This window comes from Artemia franciscana, chromosome 10 (assembly GCF_032884065.1).
Source record: "Artemia franciscana chromosome 10, ASM3288406v1, whole genome shotgun sequence".
NCBI classification, from domain to species: Eukaryota; Metazoa; Arthropoda; class Branchiopoda; order Anostraca; family Artemiidae; genus Artemia; species Artemia franciscana.
In genome coordinates this window covers 37,078,728-37,102,125 of record NC_088872.1, presented here as the reverse complement: position 1 = coordinate 37,102,125, position 23,398 = coordinate 37,078,728, and the positions used below count along the sequence as shown (strand labels likewise).

The 23,398-nt window shown below is 35.3% G+C and overlaps 1 protein-coding gene across 1 annotated transcript in view; it reads left to right on the top strand.

The window, feature by feature from the left end:
- LOC136032155 (nitric oxide synthase-like protein) overlaps nucleotides 1–23,398 on the top strand; it is a gene marked incomplete in the record, with an annotated part of 293,001 nt that overhangs the window by 75,363 nt on the left and 194,240 nt on the right. The window contains 2 exon segments of the mRNA XM_065712338.1: nucleotides 9,137–9,299; nucleotides 19,566–19,657. Coding sequence (XP_065568410.1) covers nucleotides 9,137–9,299; nucleotides 19,566–19,657 — 255 coding nt within the window.

The following is a 23,398-nucleotide window of genomic DNA, read 5'->3' as shown; positions in this document are numbered from 1 at the left end:
TACCCCCCCCCTAATATACGTAATAATTACTGTTCATTTTAAGTTTTAATGTTGCTCCTTAGTTTCGGTTGAAAAGGCTTGTTTTTTTTTTCAATTTAATAAACAAACAAAGAAATGACTATTTTGTCCAAAGACATGAAAGTCCCTATACCCATAGACAAAAAAACTCCAATAGCCTAATATTCTGTGTGATTCGGATTTAACTTGTTTTTATGAAGAAATTCTTGTATCATTTCAACTGTCGTAAAACTTAACTATTGACATTTTATTTATTTTTGTTCCTTTTAGACAAGAATTGTTACAAATTGTTTTGGGTACCTGTTTAGCTGTCCGCATTTCAAACAGTAAGCTGTATGGAAAAGGTGGTCCTGTCCCTATTTCTAGGGCTATATGAGAGAAGATCGATATGGGTAGGACACGTTTTGCGGAAGGGTGACAGTTTGCCAAAGATCGTCCTTGTCGGCCATAAGAAAGGACTTAAAAGAAAATTGGAACTTCTTGGGAGGACGTAAAGATAAAATCTTTGAATAGGTTGGGATGGAGAAGGAGACTTTTTTACTTACTCAAGACGAGGCACAGGCTATTCAGCCCAACTCGGTATTAGGAAGCTGTTGAACCAAGTTCTGTCAAAGTCATCTATACTCTATCTGCGGTCGAACGAGTTGAAGCCACGACTTCTCCCACATGTAGCCATATTTATGGAAACCGCCTAGTGGTTCCACGTCCTTCTTCACGACATTCTACCGTGACTTTATCTGGTCTATCAGTGTTTTCTTTCAGCAGAAGGGAGGCAATGCAGCAACGACCTAGCGTGTTAGGGTCTCTTATGGGTGTCGCATTACATGGTCATGCCACTTAAGACGTCTTTTCTTGATTATGCTTGATATTTTAGGTTTTTGTCTGTACATCTTCATAAACTCATGGTTGCTGATTCGTTCTGACCGTCTTATGTTATAACCATGTCTTAGGCATTTCCGGTCTAGAACTTCTAGTTTTTGTTCTTCCTCTGCCTTTGGTGACCAGATCTCACAGCCGTATAGAGCGTATACGGCAGGATATAGAGTGTACGCCTGCCGAGTGTACATAGACAAGGGAGCCACCAAATACCTTCAGGGTAAGGAAACAATAAACGGAAATAATAAAAAACGGAAAACAATAAAAGTCTGAAGAAAAATGTGGTTACAGCAATTATGAGAGCGAAAAATTAGATTTAATTTTTCCTTATGAAGATATGCTATTAAAATTAAGGCTATGTAGACACCTCAACGAAAATATTCGGACCAAGAGAAACTCAAATAGAACAACCAAATTTGAGGAAAAAACCCTGTGTCATCGATTTGGGACGTCTTCTTTTTTTGAAAAATGCAGAACTTTTGTTGATAAACCACCTTGCCATACATTTATCAAACAGTTCCTGGTAACAAACCGGCTCAATAGTAACCAAAACTCTAAAAAATGGTATTTCGATGCCAATAGCTACATCAAAAGAATCGCATTTTAATGTTGATTTTAAATATGTAAGTTTCGTCAAGTTTAGTCCTACCCATCAAAAGTTACGAGCCTGAGAAAATTTGCCTCATTTTAGAAAATAGGGTGAAACAACTCCTAAAAGTCATAAAACCTTAACGAAGGTCACACCATCAGATTCAGCGTATCAGAGAACCCTATCGTAGAAGTTTCAAGCTCCTGTCTACAAAAATGTGCAATTTTGCATTTTTTGCCAGAAAGCAGATCACGGATGCGTGTTTATTTGTTTGTTTGTTTTTTGTTTTTCCCCAGGGGTGATCGTATCGACCCAGTGTTCCTAGAATCTTGCGAGAGCGCTCATTCTAATGGAAATGAAAAGTTCTAGTGTCCGTTTTAAGTGACCAAAAAAATTGGAGGGCACCTAGGCCCCCTCTCACGCTAATTATTTTCCCAATGTCACCGGATCAAAATTCTGAGATTGCCCTTTTATTCAGTGTAGTCGAAAAACCTTATAACTACGTCTTTGGGGATGACTTGCTCCCCCGCAGTCCCCGTGGGAGGGGCTACAAGTACAAACCTTGACCAGTGCTTACATATAGTAATGGTTGTTTGGAAGTGTACAGACGTTTACAGGTGGATTTTTGGTTAGGGGGGCTTGAGAAGAGGGGGATATGTTAGGTGAACTTTCCTTGGAGGAATTTTTCATGGGGGGAGAAAATTTCCATGAAGGGAGCGCAGGATTTTCAAGCATTATTTAAAAAAAATAATAAAAAAATAAATATGAAAAAGTTTTTTCAACTGAAAGTAAGAAGCAGAATTAAAACCACTTAAAACGAACAGAAATTATTACGCATATAATGGGCTCACTCACCTCCTCCTAATACCTCGCTCTTTACCCTAAAGTATTTTTAGTAATTTCAACTATTTATTCTACGCCTTTTGTGATTCAGGGGTCATTCTTAAGAAATTGGGACAAAATTTAAGCTTTAGTGTAAAGAGTGAGGTACTGACGAGGGGGTGAACCCCCTCATATGCGTAATATGAGAATACAGAAGTTCGTTACGTAAGCTAATTTATAAGTTACGTATATCTTTTAGTAATAAAAACATTCGTAAAAAAATAAAAGTTCTAGTTGCCTTTCTAAGTAACCAAAAAACTGGAGGGCAACTAGGCTTCCTCACCCGCTCCTTTTTTTTCAAAATCATTCGATCAATACTATGAGAAAGCCATTTAGCCAAAAATATAAATATACAAATTTCGTTTTAATTATTCGTCTGCGGAGAGCCTAAATCAAAACATCCATTGATTCAAAAACGTTCAGAAATTAAATAAAAAAACAAGCTTTTTTTTAACGGAAAGCAAGGAGCGACATTAAAACTTAAAACGAACATAAATTACTTCGTATGTGAAAGGGGCTGAGAAAGAGTCAAACTTTAACATAAAGAGCGGGGCGCTGATGAGGAAGAAGCCCCTTTCATATACGACTTAATTTATATTCGCTTTAAGTTTTAATGTTGCTCCTTACTTTCCGTTAAAAAAAATTGTTTTTTTATTTAATTTCTGAAGAAGAAATCGCTATAATTATATATAAAAGTAAAAAGAGTTTTCAACAAAGTATTGGATATGCATATATTTAGCGGCTGTTTATTTTTGTTGTTCAGTTTTTTAAATGAAAATACTAGTAGTGCATTTTTCAAAGAAAATTCTCTAAAAACAAAGTATTTTTAAAAATACAAGGTGGTTGGTATTTCCCCTCCTTATATTTTGGAAAAAAATGGTCCTTCTTAGGAAGCCTATACTCCAAAACTAGTGTAGCTTCAGTAAATTCGAGTCCACGGAGTTACTGTTTTAATTGATTTTTTTTCATTTTTTATTTTTCATTTAAGGGTCAATAATTATGAACTATAATCATAGAGACACGGGGAGTATATTTGTAAAGAATACTGTGAGTTAAACACTGTTTGTTCTTTTATCTTGCTTATAAGCTTTATGTAAATAAACCAATGAAGTTATGTGTTTCTTTTGCTGACTCAAAAATTTGACTTAGCAATTACTGGTAAATGCACTACAACAACGAGTAAAAATTATGTGGTTATTTGGCTTCTCGTTCTGACAATATGGTTACAGATTGTCTAAGAAAATGTGACAACTGACATCACAGAAGTTTAACAACGATTAAACACACTTTTTAAAGCAAAAGTATTGGACAGTAGGCTTTCTTTTCTCTTTTGTAGAACCAATTAATTGCTTGAAATATAGAAATTACCATTCATGCAAAAGAGCATTGCAAGTATTTGCCAGGCTTTTTACACCACCGAGTATTTTTGGTACACATAGGAAGGAAATCAAATTAATTTCTTGATGAAACAAACCTATGAAGTACCAAAACTTTTCTAAACCGACCCTCTAGTGGTGAGTATCGAGTGCTTACGGTTAAATAAATTCCCAAGTAATCTGAATTTCAGATGCCAGGTGAGGCGGAAAATGGCTGGCAGTGCTACAATTCTATTCCCAATAAAATTTTCGGAGAATTTTTAACCTAATCCAAGCTAAGAATTTTTTCTAATTGTTGTTGGCTTACATTCTCCCACTTCCGTTGAACGATATCTCATAGAAAACCCTTCCTGTTACTTAGAAGTCCAAGAGGGTCATTGGTTTCCTAACCTCTCCTCTTCTCTCCTCAAACCACTGTTGCCACAGTAAAATAAAGCGAGCTGGAGATACAATGAAACTTCTCAAATTTTTTACTAGAAGTTATTTTATTTAACCCTAAAGACAACGGTCTTGGTTATTTTGATTGTTTGTAAAACCTTCATGGCAAAAGTATGTGTAGGCAGAAATGTTTCAAACTTCCATGAAATTGAATATTTTAAACAAATGTCCTATTCTGTACAAGTTCTTATTTTCCAGGAAAGTTAGAAGCAATCACGGTCCAGTAAATACGAATCCGCTTCCTATCCTGGAAAGTACGAACTTTTCAGAAACTGTTGTTCATTCCCGAAGCTTATTTTGCCTCGAAATTCACAACTTTGCATGTAAAATATATTTCATGAGACACTAAAATCAAAGTTTTCAGTACTTAATTTTTTTTGGCAGCATAGTGTCACCATCTCTTCACTAGGAAATGAACCACTAAAGTCGATTTTCAAGGTCCAATAAAATTTTTCATACAATTTTTAACAAAATATTACTTCGCATACCATAGCTTCTAAGGCATTGGCACAGACATAAATACAGGGGGAGTGGTCTCGTCTGCCATAATGTTTTGAGTTGTGATTACGCTTTGAGGTTGAGAGGAGGCTTGGTAATGTTTTGTTTGCAGTTGTGTTTGGCTTAAGGATTGCTTCAGTCATTAAATCGAAATAACTTTTTCAGCCACAACATAAGTTTTGCTGTTTTAACTAGGTTTGTCATTCCTCCAAGAGTTGGTCATCCAAAATTAAGCTCCTATGTATCGACTTAAGGATTTAGTAGTCCTCTTACACTTGTAATACCTTTCCTGGGACAGCTATTTGGGAAATTATTTTTCTTATTGCTTAATTTGAAGTTCAGAAATTGTTTATTCCCGAGACAGTATTGTAGTTGCGGGTTCATAGCCCCTTACTATCTAGCACCGATCGTTCATTAATTGGATGAAATTTTAGGCGGTTGTTAAGTAGCAACCCTATAGGCCAGTGTATTCTCCTGATGAGCCCTTGTTTTGGGTTGTTGCCTCTGAATTATTTGTCTTTATTATTATTTCTATTGTTTGGTAAATGACGACTTATACTTATTGACGACATGACTGCCTGTCCATGGATTATTCTTTATGGTTGATTGTGTTTGGCTATGCTGTTTGACCTATGTGATTGTATGGATGAGTAGGGTTAAGGCCTCATTCAAGTGCTGGTCTATATTAATCACTAATTTAGGAAAACAGTCTTCCTTTTCTCCTTCTGTCTCTTTTTTTTTTTTTTTTTTTTTTTTTATGTGTTTGTGCTGTTGCATTGGTTATTTCACCAATGCTGTGCTCATTCAAGTGCTGGTCTATATTAATCACTAATTTAGGAAAGCAGTCTTCCTTTTCTCCTTCTGTCTCTTTTTTTTGTGTGTGTTTGTGCTGTTGCATTGGTGATTTCTCTTTTCATGATATGAAATAATTTATACACGTTTGATTTGCTGCTACTTAGAATCCTATATGTGCTTTCTTCTGATGCTTGAGCGTTTAGGGGGTTGAATTTAATTAAAAAACAATTCCAAGTTTTGTTTTCTTATCATATAGCCGTTAAATTCAATTCTTTTGTAAGCTTGGATAGCCTAACTATTGATTCGGAAGTGGGAGGAGAAAATAAAAAAAAGGTCCCTCTAGGACACCTATGGAAAAAATATCCACAAAAATCGTATGTCTCTCCAGACGGAACAGCTTTACTTTTTGGATATCTTCCCAAACGTAAAGAAAAGAACAAAAAGGGAAGAAGGGTATGCGCAAATTGAAGAATTTTTTTATTTATTTTAATATACAAGCAATTTTTTCTTGCAGGGCTCTGCTATAGAAGCCCTTGAGTCCCTCAAACTCTGGAAATAAAATATAAAATCTTGTCTAAAGTAGTCTAAACGTCGATTAGAAAGTATCAAAACTGGATTTATAATACGTCGCTCAAGCTGCTATGTAAAAATATATCCAGCGAGAAAAGACGATACTACAAAAATGTCATCCAAAACATTAAAAACTGGAAAGTTAAGTTGTTGGTCATTTAATACTTATTTTTTATATCAAAACCGTTTACAGTGAATTATGTTTTATTGGCATTGCTAAATGCTCCTAAGCAATGTTTTTTATGTGTTATTTTACCCACCCATCCCCCCTGACCTTTTTTCAGAAGCCCTTATTGTGACTCAAACTCCAGAAATTAAATATTCGTTGATGTGACATTGATTTAGAAACATTATTTGATTAAGAGAAAAACACTATTTAAAATTTTTAAGTTAGAGCCTAAGAAGCTTGTAATATGAAATAAAAAACCTTGCTGAGACGCAGGCTGAACAGAAAACGCTACCATATTAATTTTGAAAAACTTAAACGTAGGCACTAAATAGTTTCAATAATTAAAACTATCGGATTTGAATCCCACTCCTCAGTATTTCAAAATAAAATGCCAAATATATTTTCATCTTATCAAACAGTTCGTGATAACGAGTTGTAAATAAGGAGCGATACGGCTCAGTAGTAACCGAAAGTCTAAAACATGGAATTTTGATATCAATAGATATATCAAAAGAATTTGCTTATTATGCTAATCCTAAATATATAAAATTCATTACGTTTAGTGTCACACAAGAGATAATAGCCTGAGAAAATTTGCCTGATTTTCGAAAAAGGGGAAAAACATCTCTAAATGTCAAGAAATTTGAATGAAAATCACACCGCTAGATTCAGTGTTTAAGAGAAAACTATTCTAGAGATTTCAAGCTGCTGTCTGCAAAAATGGGAGATTTTATATTTTTTCTTATCACGGATGTGTGTTTATTTATTTATTTTTTTGTGTGTGTGCTCTCCAGGGTTGATTGCATCGAGCCAATAGTCCTAGAATGTAGAAAAATGGCTCATTCGAACGAAAATTAAAAGTTCAAGAGCCATTTTTAAGTGACTAAAAAGATTTTTGGGCAACTAGCACCCCTCCCACCCTCTAGTTTATCGAAATCATCCTATCAGAATTTTCCGATAGCCATTTTGTTATCAGGATAGTTCAAAAGCCCAGTAGCTATGCCTCTGGGGAAAACCAAGACCCCTCAATAAACCCTGGTGAAAGGTTTGTAAGTCGTGAAATTGCCCATTGTTTACGAATAGTATTTGTTATGGGGAAGTATGTAGATTTTTTGGAGGGGGAGGGGGTGAATTTACTGCTGGGCACATTTTCAACAGGGATAAATTTCTGTGGGGAGGGAAATTTCTGTTGGGTAAACTTTCCAAGGAAAATTTTACACTTGAAGAATTTGAAAGCCCCTAGGGAAAGGTTTGTAAGTCATGAAGTTACCCATTGTTTACGAATAGTATTTGTTGTTGGTAAGTATGCGGATTTTTTGGGGGGAGGGGCTGGTGAATTTCCGGCTGGGCATATTTTCCACGGGGATAAATTTCCGTGGTGAGGGAAATTTCTGTGGTGAGGGAACTTTCCGTTGGGTAAACTTTACTAAGGTAATTTTACACTTGGGGAATTTCCCAGAATTCCTATACAAAATTCTTTTAATTTCTGCAACTTTCTCTTTGCCGGCTCAATTTTAAATGTAGAGATAAAGGGGATAAAGTCTGGGAAAATTTTTTACCAGGTTGGAACTATCTAGAGTGTCTCTCACTAGGGGAGGGGGTTTCTACGGGAGAAATTGTCCGTGGGAGAGTTTCCAGGGGATAAATTCTCTAGAGTGAATTCCCTACGGGGACAACTTTCTACTAGGGGGTGGGGGGAATATTTTTGAAAATAATTTTTCATGTAGGGGGAATTTTTCAGATGAAAGTCTGCAAAGAAAAGTTTTTCAGCCGCAATTGTCCGCAACAAATTTTCTGGGGGGGAAGATCAGCTAGAATAGAATCGTCAGGGGGTATTTTTCAGATGAAAGTATGCAAAGAAACGTTTTTCAGCCGCAGTTGTCCGCAACAAATTTTCTGGGGGGGGGGGAGATCAGCTAGAATGGAATCGTCAGGGGGGATTTTTCCACTGGGGTAGGGGTATTTTACACGGAAATAACTTTTCACGGAAGCATGTTCTATAATTGGAAGGTATCTATTATGGGGGGTGGGGGAACAGATTTCCTGGTATCATTAAAAGACGATCAAACAAAATATGCAAAAAATAAGTTTTTTCCTCTGAATATAAGGAGTAACATCAAAACTTTAAACGAACAAAAATTATTACGTATTTGAGGGGGGTTGCCTCCTCCTTAACACCTTGCGCTTAGCGCTAATTTTTTTAACTTTTAAAAAGGCTTACTTTTCTAATTAAAAGGCCATCGTGGTTCAGGAGTCTTTCTTAAAGAATTGGTACAAAAAGTCAAACTTTAGCATAAAGACAAGGTACTGGAGAGGGGACAATCCACCTCATATACTTAATAATTTTTGTTCGTTTTAAATTTTTATTCTTTACTGTCAGCTGAAAAACTGGTTGTTTTTTTTATTTCCCAATGAATGAGCCACATCCCAGGTCTTAGTATTATCGTGAACTGCACAGAAGATCGGAACGAATTACAGACAGTACGGTTTTAGTGCGAGTTACAAACAGCAAAGACTTTATAAATTAAATTAACAATATATAACTTGTTTTTGGTTTTCTTGGAAAAAAATAGCTTTATGAATTATAATTGAAAGTTTTTTCTGTTACTTAGAGCTCTCCAACTTCATTGGAAAATTTGCTTGACAACGAGGAAATGTAGCCTTGTAAAAGAAGAAAATAATGACCAGCATCCTCACAGATTTTGCTTGTGTATATTCCACAGTAAAAATTTTCTGGTGCTTTTCAGTATAACTTTCTGCATTTAAAGAGTGTAGATCCAGGAGTTTTGTGCTAGGAGAAAATAGTAAATATGCTTTTGTCTTGTCCGTATTTCAAAGCTTTATGTAATTCTGCAGAGATTTTATTACACTTAATTCTTAAGTAGACAGATTTTCACAACTGTTTTCATATGAAACCCTTTTTAGATGGGGAACAAAAGCTCATGAGACTCGAGCAGGTCAAATTAGAAATGAAGTTGAGAATACAGGCACGTATAATATGACAGAAACTGAAATAGCCTTTGGAGCTAAATTAGCGTGGAGAAACGCATCGAGATGCATTGGAAGAATTCAGTGGAATAAACTTCAGGTTTGTTTAAAATATTGTTTTTCAGTTTTGCATACTATTAGGCAATATATCCACAAGATCATTTGCAAAAAATGCAAGAAATTAGGGGGAAAAGCAAAATTTAAAAGAAAAAAACGAAAAAATGACTCTATTTTTGAATTAAATCATTCATATCATAGGATTCAAGTGCTTGCCAAGACAGTACTACACTACTACTGATAGGTCGCAAGTTGATATATATATATATATATATATATATAGACATTGTAAATACTTTAAGAAGATGCGACGTAATGAAAAACATTTTTAGAAAAATACAACATTTTTTAAATTAAGTGGTGTTTCAATTTGCATAGATTCGAGCTTAGAGGCTTGGACTAGATGTGTGAGTAAGGCTCACCCACGATCCTCAAAGGCATTAATTTGATTAATTTTTACCTGCATTTATTATTAATTTAAATAGAGGGAAAAATAAAAGGATACACTGGTATTGTAACTAACGTCAGTTACTTCTAAGGCCAAAATGTTTTTCCAACTAAAACAACGGAAGAGGCTGACTTTTTTTTTACAGAAGTGAGATATTGTTCTAAAAATGAATACTTTACCTTCATCAAGTTTTGGAGAAAAAAAGGTAATTATTTTATCAAAGGTAGCACGATAGGGTAATTAATAAAGTTGTTGTAGAAACTTCGAAAGGGGCTCATTCAATTGAAAAATGACAGTTCAAGTACCCATTCTAAGAGTCATAAATGATTATAGAGCAATTCCCCCAAGCCCACCATTTCCTCAAACACATCCAATTAAAATCTTGGGGTTGCCAGTTCATTCCAAATAGTTGAAAGGTCCATTAATTATGTCTTTCGGATGATAATCATCCCACAGCCCTTAGTGCAAGGGTTATAAGTTATACTATTTGCCCATTATTAACATATAAGGTTTTTATGGAAGGGTAGGTCGTATCATCTTCGAGGGAAGCTCATTCGATTTAATGCCCTTAGAAGTTTTAATGCCCTTTTTAAGATTCAAAAGTGATTGGAAGGCAAACGGCCTCTCTTATCCCCCCTCACACTCTTCATTTCCCAAAACACATCCAATCAAAAAATTGAGACAGCTATTTTGTTCAACATTGTTAAAAGGTCCAGTAATTATGCCTTTGGGGTGTCAAATCTCCTATAGACATCAGGGTGAGAGCAGTAAGTTAGATAATTCGTTCATTGTTTACATTTGGTATATGTCATTGAAAAAGGTAGACTTGTTTGACCTTTAATTTCCAAAAAGATGAATGAGTTTCCAGGTGAACCTTTCAGAGAGTGTTGAGGGGAGTGTTGAACTAAATCAGTACACGTTATGTGCATATGGTTTGTCAAAAGGGCGTAACTCAGGAATAACTAAGTTTACTAATTCGGAACTTTCAGGGAATGATAAGCGAGATGATCAATTGACTAAAAATACAATATTTACACGCTCCTACAACTATTACTACAGCTACCACCACTACTGCCACCACTACAACTGTCAGTATTGCTACCACTAAAACTAGTGCTTCTGTAGCGAGTACTACCAAGGCTGAGGGTATCAAAATAATTATCAGAGGAAATTTAGAGGTAAAGATTGAACAAAATCAAAACGTACTATTTGTATACAGATTACTGATACAGGCGTATCAGCAATATCTCTGAAACAGCTAACCGCAACAAGAGAAAACTGCTGGGGTATCATGAGTGGGGCATCACTAATACAGCACTAATACGGTTACTACTGTTCCTACTACTACTACTACCACTACTGCTAATACTATGACACTAGTGCAATCGAGGCTACGCATGTGAATGTGAAAATTTGATAGAGTGTTGAGGGAGAATTTGAACTAAATCACAACAAACTATGTCCATGCAGAAATTTAAAAGGGTGTATCTCAGAAACGAATATGGTTGTTAAGTTGGAACTTTCAGAGAATGCTTAAAGGTGAAGATCAATTGAAAAAAAATACAATACATGCACCCTAATAATAATACTAGTATCGCTGCAAAATTTACTGATTCTACTACTGCTATCACCATTACTCCAACTGCTACTTTTATTGAAACTACTTGTAAGGCTAAGAGTATCACGAGGAAAATTTCTAGAAATATATGGATATACAGGTTATCAAAAGGACATTTCGGCAGTATCACAGCAATGGCTATTTGTATTAAGTTGAAACTTCCAGGGCTTGATGAGAGGGATGTTCAACTGACCAAAAGGCAATATTTTAATACTACTGCTTCTAATAGTATTAGTGCTATTATCATTCATACTACTATTAATTTTTTCTAACTACTATTATAACTATCCCTAAGGGCGTGAAAGTGAAATTTTCAGGGAGTTTTTAGGGGAGGGGTGAACTGAATCACAACACACCGTCTGTGTGCAAGTTGTTGATAGGGCATATCAGCAATATCTTAGGAACAGCTTTGTGTGTGAAGTTCGAACTTGAAGGGTTTGTTTGTGGGGGATGTTGAACGAGCCAAAAGTCAGTCCTTACATCCTTTCGCTGCTGCTTCTACTCGTACTATTACTACTGCTACTGCCACTCCTGCATTAAAGCTAAGGCTACTACTATTAATTCTACTGCTATTACTGTTACTACAGGTGCTACTACTGTTGCTACTAAAGCTAAGGGTATTAAGGGTATTAACTAAAGGGTATTACTAAAGCTAAGGCTACTAAAGTTATTGCCAGTATTAGAATTGTGTTAAACTATATTGCAACTTACTATGTCCAAACGGGTTGTCAAGAGGACGTATCAGCAATACTTCATGAACGGTTGATGCTATTCAGCTTCGATTTGAAGCTTAATAATTTAAGTTGTGGCTTTCAAGGGATATTTTGAGGGGTATTGAACTATATAAAAAAAAAAAACAATGAGCATTTATATTGTCAAAAGAATGACATAGCAATATCTCAAGAGCGGTGTACTTTATTAAGTTATACCTTTCAGGGTAAGTTCTGGCGGATTTTGAACTAGTTAAATACCACAGTGTGCATACTTTTAATGCTACTTTTACGGTTATTGCAACTAATAATGACGCTAAGGGTATTGAGGTGACACTTTTAGGGAACGTTTAGGTGGATTTTCAATTAAATGAAAACCCTATATACATGCATGTTTTTAAAAGGGCAAATAAGCAATATCATAGGCAGCACTGCTCTATTATAGCTAGTAATGTCGTTAAAACTTTTAAAGGAGCTGATTTGATCAGAAATTAAGAATTTTAGTGAATTTATAATTTATCTTTTAAGAGTCGAAAGGATTTGGAGGGCAAGCAATCTTCCTCCTTAGCCCATAATTTTACAAACGCTTCCAATCAAAATTTTGAGGAAGCCATTTTGTTGAGCATAGTTAAACCATCCAGAAACTATTTTTCGAGGGATATTGGGTATGCCAACTCCCAATAGTTATGCAATCTTTTCATTATGCCTTAAAACTTAATGCTGTTTCAAACCTAAATCAAAATGCACTGTGTGTATGCTGGTTGCCATTAAGATATCTCAGCAATATCCAAAGAACAACTGAAGGTATTAAGTTCGCAGTTAAACTAATTCAAAAGAGTGTAAGTGTATCCAGGTTGTTAAAGAGCATAGAGAGGGGCGTAGCTACAGTATTTTTATTGGGGGAAAGAGGAGGTGCCATTGAAGTGGGTGCTATTCAAAATGGTAGTGAAGAAAAGTAACTATTTAACAAACAGGCTTAGTGAATTTAAAAAGACTATGGAATACATTATAAACAATAAACAAACACTAAACATTCATAGATATAGGTGCTAGTGTTTGGCTTCTACTAAAATTGTCGGCAACAGAACTGCTACAGACAACACTAGTATACCGTAAACAAGTTTTCGGGAGGACGAAGGTGAATGTCGAATACACTCGGCCCTTTTCAGCCAGATTCACCACTAATTTTACAATACATATCCCTCTTCTCCTTCCCCCAGCCCCCACGCCCAGCCCAGGATGTTTAACCTCATAATTAAACCAAGCTCCATTCCAATAGCTCCGAGTATTGCGCTACTCATTTGCTCGTAAATTTGAATGGATTTTGACTCTAAGATTTAATTTGTTCTGCTAAACTTATAATTTATGTGATTTATTCAAAAATTATTAATGATTTTTTATTAAATTGATTTGTTTGTAGATTCACCGGTTTATATTAATAAATAGCAAGGATATCATCGGGCCGAAAACAAAAATCATAGGCAGCGCAATAGTGCTGTGTAAATAAAGATACAGGATAAGTCCAAGTATTACCACAGATTGTAAAACATTATACTGTGACATATTCCCCACATTCAAATAGCGATCGTATTTTAAAATTGAAAGTATTCGAAAAATGAAGTTAGAATAATCAGCTAATCCGTTGGGCATTGTTTGACAAAGAATATCCAGAAAATTTGAACAATTCTTGGAATCATTGCGGCAGAAACCTTAGATTAATTAAAAATTGCCAGGGTTGCCAGATGGAAGAGAAAATTGACTCATAGAGGCTAAAAAGTACATTCCCCTTCGTATCTTTGTTAAAAGAAATGAATTCTATGAAAATTACACAAAAGTTTTTCTTGTGTAAATCAGGGTACGTCATACGTTTCCGGAGGGGTATACTGAATATCGTTTTTATGTCTATAATTTCCTTCACAAGTAAAGTGTAGTCTCCTGGTGCTGCTGATTTGATCTAGCTAGTTATAGTGCAAATATCATTCTAAAGCACAAAGTCATATTTTCTTTCTCAATGATGCTTTTTTCATTCAGGAAATTATATTCACTGTATATACGCAGATAAAATCAGATAAAACTAATAATAGTAAAAAAATTGAATGGGTTTTACGACTTATACATGCAGACAAAATTTTTAATCTCTTTATTCTATTCTAATCAGACATTTCGTATAGCATGCTGATGTAGAGATAAATATCAAACAGTTCGTGGTAACGAGTTTGTTGTAAGGAGCGACCCGGCTCAATAGTAACCGAAACTCTAAAAAATGAAATTATGATGAAAATTGCATTTTAATTCTACTTTTAAATATATAAGTTTCTATCAAGATTAGTCTTACCCATTAAAAGTTACGAGCCTGAGAAAATTTGCCTCATTTTAGTAAATAAGGGGGAAATGCCCCCTAAAAGTCATACAATCTTAACGAAAATCACACCATCAGATTCAGCGTATTAGAGAACCTAATGGTAGAAGTTTCAAGCTCCTATCTACAAGAATGTGGAATTTTGCATTTTTTTTCCAGAAGACAAATCACGGATGCGTGTTTGTTTGTTTATTTGTTTTCTTTGTTTTTTTTTTTTGTTTTTTTTTCCCAGGAGCGATCGTATCGACCCAGTGGTCCTATAATGTCGCGAGGGGGCTCATTTTAACGTAAATTAAAAGTTATAATTCCTTTTTTAAGTGACCAAAAAATTGGAGGGCACCTAGGCCCCCTTCCACGCTCATTTTTCCCCAAAGTCACCGGATCAAAATTATGAGATAGCCATTTTGTTCAAATAGTCGAAAAACTTAATGACTATCTCTTTGGGGACGACTTACTCCCCCGCAGTCCCCGCGGGTGGGGCTGCAAGTTACAAACTTTGACCTGTGTTTACATTAAATAAAAAATACAAGTTTTTTTAACTGAAAGTAAGGAGCGACATTAAAACTTAAAACGAACAGAAATTACTTCGTATATGAAAGAGGCTGCTTCCTCATCAACGCCCCGCTCTTTACGCTAAAGTTTGACTCTGTCTCTCAATTCTTCTTTTTAAAACAGTAAAAAACTTTAGCATAAAGAGCGGGGCGTTGATGAGGAAGCAACCTCTTTCATATACGAAGTAATTTCTGTTCGTTTTAAGTTTTAATGTCGCTCCTTACTTTCAGTTAAAAAAACTTGTTTTTTTTTATTTAATTTCTGAACGTTTTTGAATCAATGCATGTTTTGATTTTGGCTCTCCGCAGAAGAATAATTAAAATGAAATTTGCATTTTTTTTTTTGGCTAAATGGCTTTCTCATAATTTGGTCGAATGATTTTGAGAAAAAAGAGCGGGGGAGGAAGCCTAGTTGCCCTCCGATTTTTTGGTCAATTAAAAAGGCAACTAGAACTTTTAATTTTTTACGAATATTTTTATTAGTAAAAGATTTACGTAACTTATAAATTAGCTTACGTAAAGAACTTTTGTATTCTCATATTTTTATTACATATATGAGGGGGTTCGCTCCCTTGTCAGATCCTCGTTCTTTACACTAAAGCTTAAATTTTGTCCCAATTCATTAAGAATGACCCCAGAATCACAAAAGCCGTAGAATAAATAGTTGAAATTACTAAAAATACTTTAACGTAAAGAGCGAGGTATTAGGAGGAGGTGAGCCCCTCAAATGGGTAATAATTTCTGTTTGTTTTAAGTTTTAATGCTGTTCCTTACTTCCAGCTGAAAGAACTTTTTCATATTTATTTTTTCATTGTGTTTTTAAATAATGCTAGTAAATCCTGCGCTCCCTTCATGGAGATTTTCTTCCCCCATGACAAACTATCGATCGAAAGTTCCCCCAGCATATCCCTCTCTTCTCAACCCCTCTCCCAACCAAAAAAATCCTCCTGAAAACGCCTGTACACTTCCCAATAACCATTACTATATGTAAGCATTGGTCAAAGTTTGTAACTTGTTGCCCCTCCCATGGGGACTGTGGGGGAGTAATTCGTCCCCAAAGACATAGTTATAAGGTTTTTCGACTACGTTGAATAAAATGGCTATCTCAGAATTTTGATCCGTTGATTTTGGTAAAATAATTAGCGTGGGAGGGGGCCTAGGTGCCCTCCAATTTTTTTGGTCACTTAAAAAGGGCACTAGAAATTTTCATTTCCGTTAGAATGAGCCCTCTTGCAACATTCTAGGACAACTGGGTCGATACAATCACCCCTGGAAAAACAAAAAACAAATAAGCACGCATCCGTGATCTGTCTTCTAGCAAAAAATACAAAATTCCACATTTTTGTAGATAGGAGCTTGAAACTTCTACAGTAGGGTTGTCTGATACGCTGAATCTGATGGTGTGATTTTCGTTAAGATTCTATGACTTCAAGGGGGCCTTCCCCCTATTTATTAAAATAACGCAAATTTTCTCAGGCTCGTAACTTTTGATGGGTAAGACTAAACTTGATGAAACTTATATATTTAAAATTTGCATTAAAATGCAATTCATTTGATGTAGGTATTGGTATCAAAATTTTATTTTTTAGAGTTTTGGTTACTATTGAGCCGGGTCGCTCCTTACTACAGTTGGTTACCACGAACTGTTTGATATAGTAATGGTTACTGGGAAGTGTACAGACGTTTTCAGGGGGATATTTTTGGTTTTGGAGGGAGAGTTGAGGGGGGAGGGTTACGTGGGAGGATCTTTCCATGGAGGAACTTCTCATGGGGGAAGAGACTTTCAATGAAGGGTGTGCAGGATTTTCTAGCATTATTTAAAAAAAACAATGAAAAAATAAAAATGAAAAGTTTTTTCTACTGAAAGTGAGGAGCAGCATTAAAACTTAAAACAAGCGGAAATTAGTGCTTATATGAGGGTTTACGTCCTCGTAATACCTCGCTCTTTACGCTAAAGTATTTTTAGTAATTTCAGCTATTTATTCTACGGCCTTTGTGATCCAGGGGTCATTTTTAAGGAATGGGGACAAAATTTAAGCTTTAGTGTAAAGAGTCAGGTATCGGCGAGGGGTAAATCCCCTCAAATGCGCAATAAAAACATACGAATATGGAAGTTCGTTACGTAAGTTAATTCGTAAGTTACGTATATTTTTTCCTAATGAAAACGTTCGTAAAAAATTAAAAGTTCTAGTTGCCTTTTTAAGTAATCAAAAAATTGGAGGGCAACTAGGCTTCCTCCCTCAATCCTTTTTTCTCAAAATCTTCCGATTAAAACTATGAGAAAGCCATTTAGCCAAAAGAAAGATAATATGGAAATTTCGTTTTAATTACTTATGTGCGGAGAGCCAAGATTAAAATGTATGAATTCAAAAATGTCCAGAAATTAAATAAAAAACAAGTTTTTTTAATTGAAAGTAAGGAGCGACATTAAAGCTTAAAACGAACAGAAATTACTCCGTTTATAAAAGAGGCTTTTTCTCCTCAACGCCCCGCTCTTTACGCTAAAGTTTTTTACTGTTTTAAGAAGTAGAGTTAAAAGAGAGAGTCAAACTTTAGCGTAAAGAGCGGGGTGTTGAGGAGGAAAAGCCCCTTTTATATACGGAGTAATTTCTGTTCGTTTTAAGTTTTAATGTCGTTCCTTACTTTCAGTTAAAAAAACTTGTATTTTTTATTTAATGTAAACACAGGTCAAAGTTTGTAACTTGCAGCCCCACCCGCGGGGACTGCAGGGGAGTAAGTCGTCCCCAAAGACATAGTCATTAAATTTTTCGACTATTATTAGACATTTCAATAACAAATAAAAAAATTGGAGTTTTGATTAAATACAGGAAATATAAATTAAAACAAGTAAATGGTTCCTGGAGCGGGTTCCCCTCTACAAATTCCTCTACTGGAGCGGGTTCCCCATAGTTTGGTCCATGACCAAACTACAACCGACTTGGCCTATCTAGTTATAATGCGAATATCATTATAAAAAGCACCAAGTCTTCTTTCTTTCTCAATGATGTTTTTTCTTACTCTTCTTCGTCAGTCTTCTTTCTTCCTTCTTCCTATTCTTCTTTCTTATACCGTTTTATTCTTAAATGATTCCATTTCTATCCTGTTTGCATATGCAGAGGGTTTATTCATTTCCACTTTTGAAAGTTTTAAAAACAGAGAATCTAATCTTGAACAGATGGATTTTACGAAGTAAAACTAACTTAAAATTCAGAGAAAACATTAACCTGAGTAAATGTGGCGAAACAGGAAGCACAGAACATTTTCCATTTTTACCATTAACTAGGCTCAGTTTTTTACTTGATGATAAGGTTTCAAAGGTAGTAAACTTGGAAAAATATTAATGTGGAGGATATTATAAAGTGTAATCAACCGCTTACGAAAAAAATGAGCATGTAATAATCTAGAAAAAGTTATTTACTTAAAATAAAGAGCAAATTTGACACTTAAAACGAGAAACAAATTTGAAGCTACTAAATAAATTATATTTTTCAAAATTATCGAGGGGTAGCTAACCCCTTGCCCTCCCCCCCTCAACGACGACACAAAGACCAGATCATAATTTTCCGTTTATTGAAAAAAATTGCAAATGAATTTGCGTTGTCAGTTTAATGCAGGCCTACCTACGCTGATATTTATTCCTTGAAGTCTCAATAATTTTTGATTTATTAAAGCTAAAAAGAGAAAAACATTTAAAATGTTTTCTTCAGTAGACTGGTAATTATTTTCTGGTCTTGAGAAGGAGTGCGGGTTGTCAGTGTTTTGCGGTTGATAAATTATTCGTTTTTATTTCAACTCTTTTTTCGTCTAATGGAGCTCTTTACTTTTCTTTGAAAACCTTATTTTGTAGAGAAAATTTTAAGATTAATAATATAAAAAAGTTGCTTTTGAATATGTGATATAGTCTACAACTTTTATTCCTCCTGCTCAATTTCGACTCTCGTGTTGAAACTCAATTATTTAGTTTTCAAAATAAATTGACCAGTTACATCAGACTTGTATATTTGACACTAAAATAGGCCGTCCAACACAGTATTTTTTGATTAAACAAAATAAGTTCCAAAAACCCCTGCTCACTTGGTGGCTAGAAAATAGCTCCTCAAAATATGCCAACATAGCTTGATCACACACGTGTTTTTGCGTTTTAATTTAGTGTATGTCTCTACTTTTTTTGTTCTTTGTTAACCAGAGGCACCAATTTATGAAAATGTAGAGAAAGGGGGAAATTATTTTTTAAACTGAAGGGAGGGGTCAATTTCTTATTTCCTCGATCTTCTTCGATGCAAGTATAAACAAAAGGTCAATAGCCCCAGCCTTTACCCTCCAATTTGTTCGTCTGTCGTCGACATTCTTTCACCCTTTGCTCACTTTGTTGAAGACTCCAAATTACGTAGAGCATCTTAGCTATTTTTCAACAATTTCACTAATTGATTCTTCTATCAGCCTCCTAATTAGAGTTGAGTATTCCCATCAATATTGTTTTCCGGAACATAAAAGATTCTGTGGGAAATATGTATTTGACTCTAGTTACAGTCATTAGAAACAAAACAATGTGACAATGTCAAAGGGGATTGATTAGCCTTTCCATTATTAATTTTGGTCTCATAGTAATCACGTATTTTCTAGGTATTTGACGCTCGATACGTTGGTACGGCCCAAGGCATGTTTGAAGCTATTTGTAATCATATCCGGTATTCTACTAATAAAGGAAATTTGAGGTAAGATGAGCCCCTCCTGTTCATGTATACTCACTTTTTATTGTTACACTCGTGGCTCAGATCGGTCACATGCATTTTATAGAAGCGTGAACAAAAAAACAGAAGGTTTTGAACTCGGAATGGATATTTGCCTCTTTATATTGTCTTACTCAAGGCTTAATTCAGCGGCGGTAGTCCACAAGGAGATGTAGAATTTGGATATATATTCTATAAGCCGGAGAAAAAAATGGCTCATGTTTTAATCTGAGTTCGTAATGGATACTCGCTGCTTCCTATTATTTTATTCGCGGCTCAGTTCGGCAAGAGTGGTTCGAAAGTCGATGTGGAATGAAAATACACATTTTGAAGAAGAGAGCGAAAGAAATGACTTGGATTCTCAGCAGAGCTTATAATGGACAATTCGCTGCTCTCTATTCTTTTATTCGTAGTGCAGTTCGGCAGCATTATATCATAAGGAGATGTTGACTTAAAAATATATATAGTTTTTAGAAGAGAGAGAGAGAGAGAGAGAGAAAACTTATAAGTTTATCAGAACTCAGGATTTATGCTCACTGCTTTCCATTGTTTTCCATGTGACTCCTTTTGGCAGTAGTAGTTCAAAATCACATTTTCAATAGAACTATATAAGGTAAAGTAAAGCAGAGACAGAGAATAAAACTCAAATATTTTTGAACACCTAGAGGATATTCATTGGTCTCTATGTTTTACTTATGGTTAAGCTTGGCCGTGGTAGTTCAAGAGGTGATGCGGAAAATAAACATACATTTTAAATATGATAGAGAGAAAAATACTCATAAGTATTTCGAAACTCAAAATGGACAATCGCTACTTTATATTTATTTATTAATACGAACAGCGGTAAGCATCAATGCTTGTCGCAAAAACACAAAAACACAAAATCATAATACTAATCTAAAGTAAATTGGCAACGACAAACTAAACAGCAAAAACTTCTAAATAACACGAAACTACACAACAAAAGCGTCTAAATAAAAAGGCGTATTTACTAATGCACTCTTAAAAATTCGAACACTCTCTGCCTCGACAACCTCCAAAGGTAAACCATTGATGGGCCGGCAACTCTACTAACGAAAAATAATTGACCAACTTTTTTTAGTGGTTTTGGGGATATAGTTTATAATCATGCTGACGAGTAGAGTGATAATGGCTAAATTTAAAAAATAAATTTGGATCAACATCATCCACTCCTTTAATTATACGAAACACATTTCCAAGGTCACTGCGACGTGTACGAAACTTCAACGACGGGAGTTGAAGCCTAGAAAGTCTCTGCGGATAGGAAAGGCGCTGAAGGTATGGGACCAATCTAGTGGCCCTTCTCTGAACCTTTTCTATCCTATGCTCATCCACTAGACTTAACGGAAACCAAAGAGAAGTATTATACTCAAGAAGAGGGCGGACCATTGATTTATATAGTAGTAAGAAATTACGAAGGTTAAACTTACTAAAGCTTCTCTTTATAGACGATAAACGATAATTTGCATTCTTTACAATTTCCGAAACATGCTTAACAAATTTCAATTGTGTATCGAAGTAAACGCCAAGGTCACGCACTATTTCGTTGGAAGGGACTCGTGTGTCAGACAGCTGGTAAGTATGCAGAGGTGGGAGTTTACGAGCAGAGTGTAGCACAACACACTTAGAAGGACTTATGAACATGGAATTGGATTCACACCAATTAGTTAGAGAGTCAAGATCCTCCTGCAAAAGTTGCACATCGTTTTGGTCTCGTACTGGTAGATAAAGTTTTACATCATCCACGAACATCTTGACAGTAGAATGCTGAACAGAGGAAGGTAAAACATTAATAAATAAACAAAATAAAATTGGACCCAGGCAGCTACCCGGGGGGACTCCGCTTAACACTTCAATTGATGATGACATAGCTTCACCAACAACAGCCTGCTGAGTTCTTCCATTTAGATAATCAGCAATAAATGCAATTGTTTTTTTTAAACCAATTTATAAGCTGCACATTTTTAAAGAAGGATGGGTATTCAAACTTTATCGAATGCCTTCAAGATGATGACATAAATGCAGTCAAAGGATATAGCTAAATCGGCGAAACGTTGAAAATCAAAAATAACTTCAAGAAGCTGAGTATTATAAGACCTACTTTTTCGAAAACTATGCTGAGCAGGATTCCAAAGATGATTCTCATCAAAATACTTTTGAACGCGTGAAACAATCAACTTTTCCATCACTCAGCAAAAAATAGACGTAATTGAAATCGGCCGATAATTTTTAAAATCCGACTTGGAGCCACTTTTGTGAAGTGGCTTTACCAAGGCCTTCTTCCAACCTGAAGGACACAGTCCATGCGCCAAAGATAAGTTAAACATATAAGTAAGGGGTTCTGTAATTTCATGAGCAATTTGTCTTATCATTATGTTCAGGAAACCGTCTATATCCAGCGCTTTAGACGTATCTAGCTTTATAAGAATAGTATAAACTTCAGTCAGTGAGAAATCCGAATCGTCAGATGGAACAAGAATGTACAACGACGCAATCGACTCTACTTGAGATGCAAAATTAGCTTCATTTGAATGAATTAGCTGTGTTTTAACAAAAACTGAAGAACAAATTTGATTTAAAATAAGAGCCTTCTCAGAATCACTATCAATCTTTTGGTGTGTATCCTGATGAATGAACGTAGATAGTGCAAGGTTAGGCTTATTCTTATTTACATATTTCCAAAATATTTTAGGTGATGCGGTGCTTGAGTGAATAATACGCGACTCAAGCTCTTCACAATTAGTCCTAAGAAGCCGAATGACCCTGTTTCTCGCTAGTGAGTACGCATGCCATTCACCTGGATCGTTTTGCAACTGAGTATCCAAATGCCCTTTTCTGACTAATTTACTATGTCGTGACTCAATATACGACGGCCAAAGACTATTTTTTTCACGTATTGTTTGGTGTATGTGTCTCGGAGGTTTAGGATTATTCCTACGACCGGAAAAATTCTTCACCAAAGGAACAAATTTATCCCTACATTCCCTCAACACTTTTTATTATAAAATCAAGCGGTGTCCGGAGAAACATGATTATTTTTTAGTTCATACATGATATTAATAGACGATACAAATTGTCGCATTGATTCATAATGGGCTTTACCATAGTCATGCTGATAAAACTCAAAACCTCTCTGTTGAGCATCAATATTCATGTAAACATCTAACACAACGTGAACACTTTTACCTAAAGGCGGACAGAAATCTATACTCAAAATATCATCGATTGACTTGGTAATAACCAGATCTAAAATAGATGGAATAGCATCATTCCTGGCTCGAGCTGGCCTATGAATATGTTGGTATAAGTACAGATAATCCATTTTATCTAAAAATTGCTGGTCATACGCTGAAGTGGACTGACTCGTACTATGCACACTCCAATCTATCAAAGGTAAATTGGTCACCTAGAATAAGGAACTTTGAACTATGACCAACAAGACAAGAAATACACTCTAGAATATTGGGATTATTAACTGGACCCGATAAATTCACAGTAGGACTACGATAAAAAGCTGCAATACACATGTAAGTACTATGATAAGGCAATCTAACATCAACCAAAAGACACTCCGACACTCAGTCTACTAACGAATCCACAAACACAGGAAACTTAATAGAACCATGAAGATAAATACAAATCCCTCTTTTAGCTGAATTATTAGCTACACAATTATATTGTGGTAGCGCCTGAACAAAATAGACG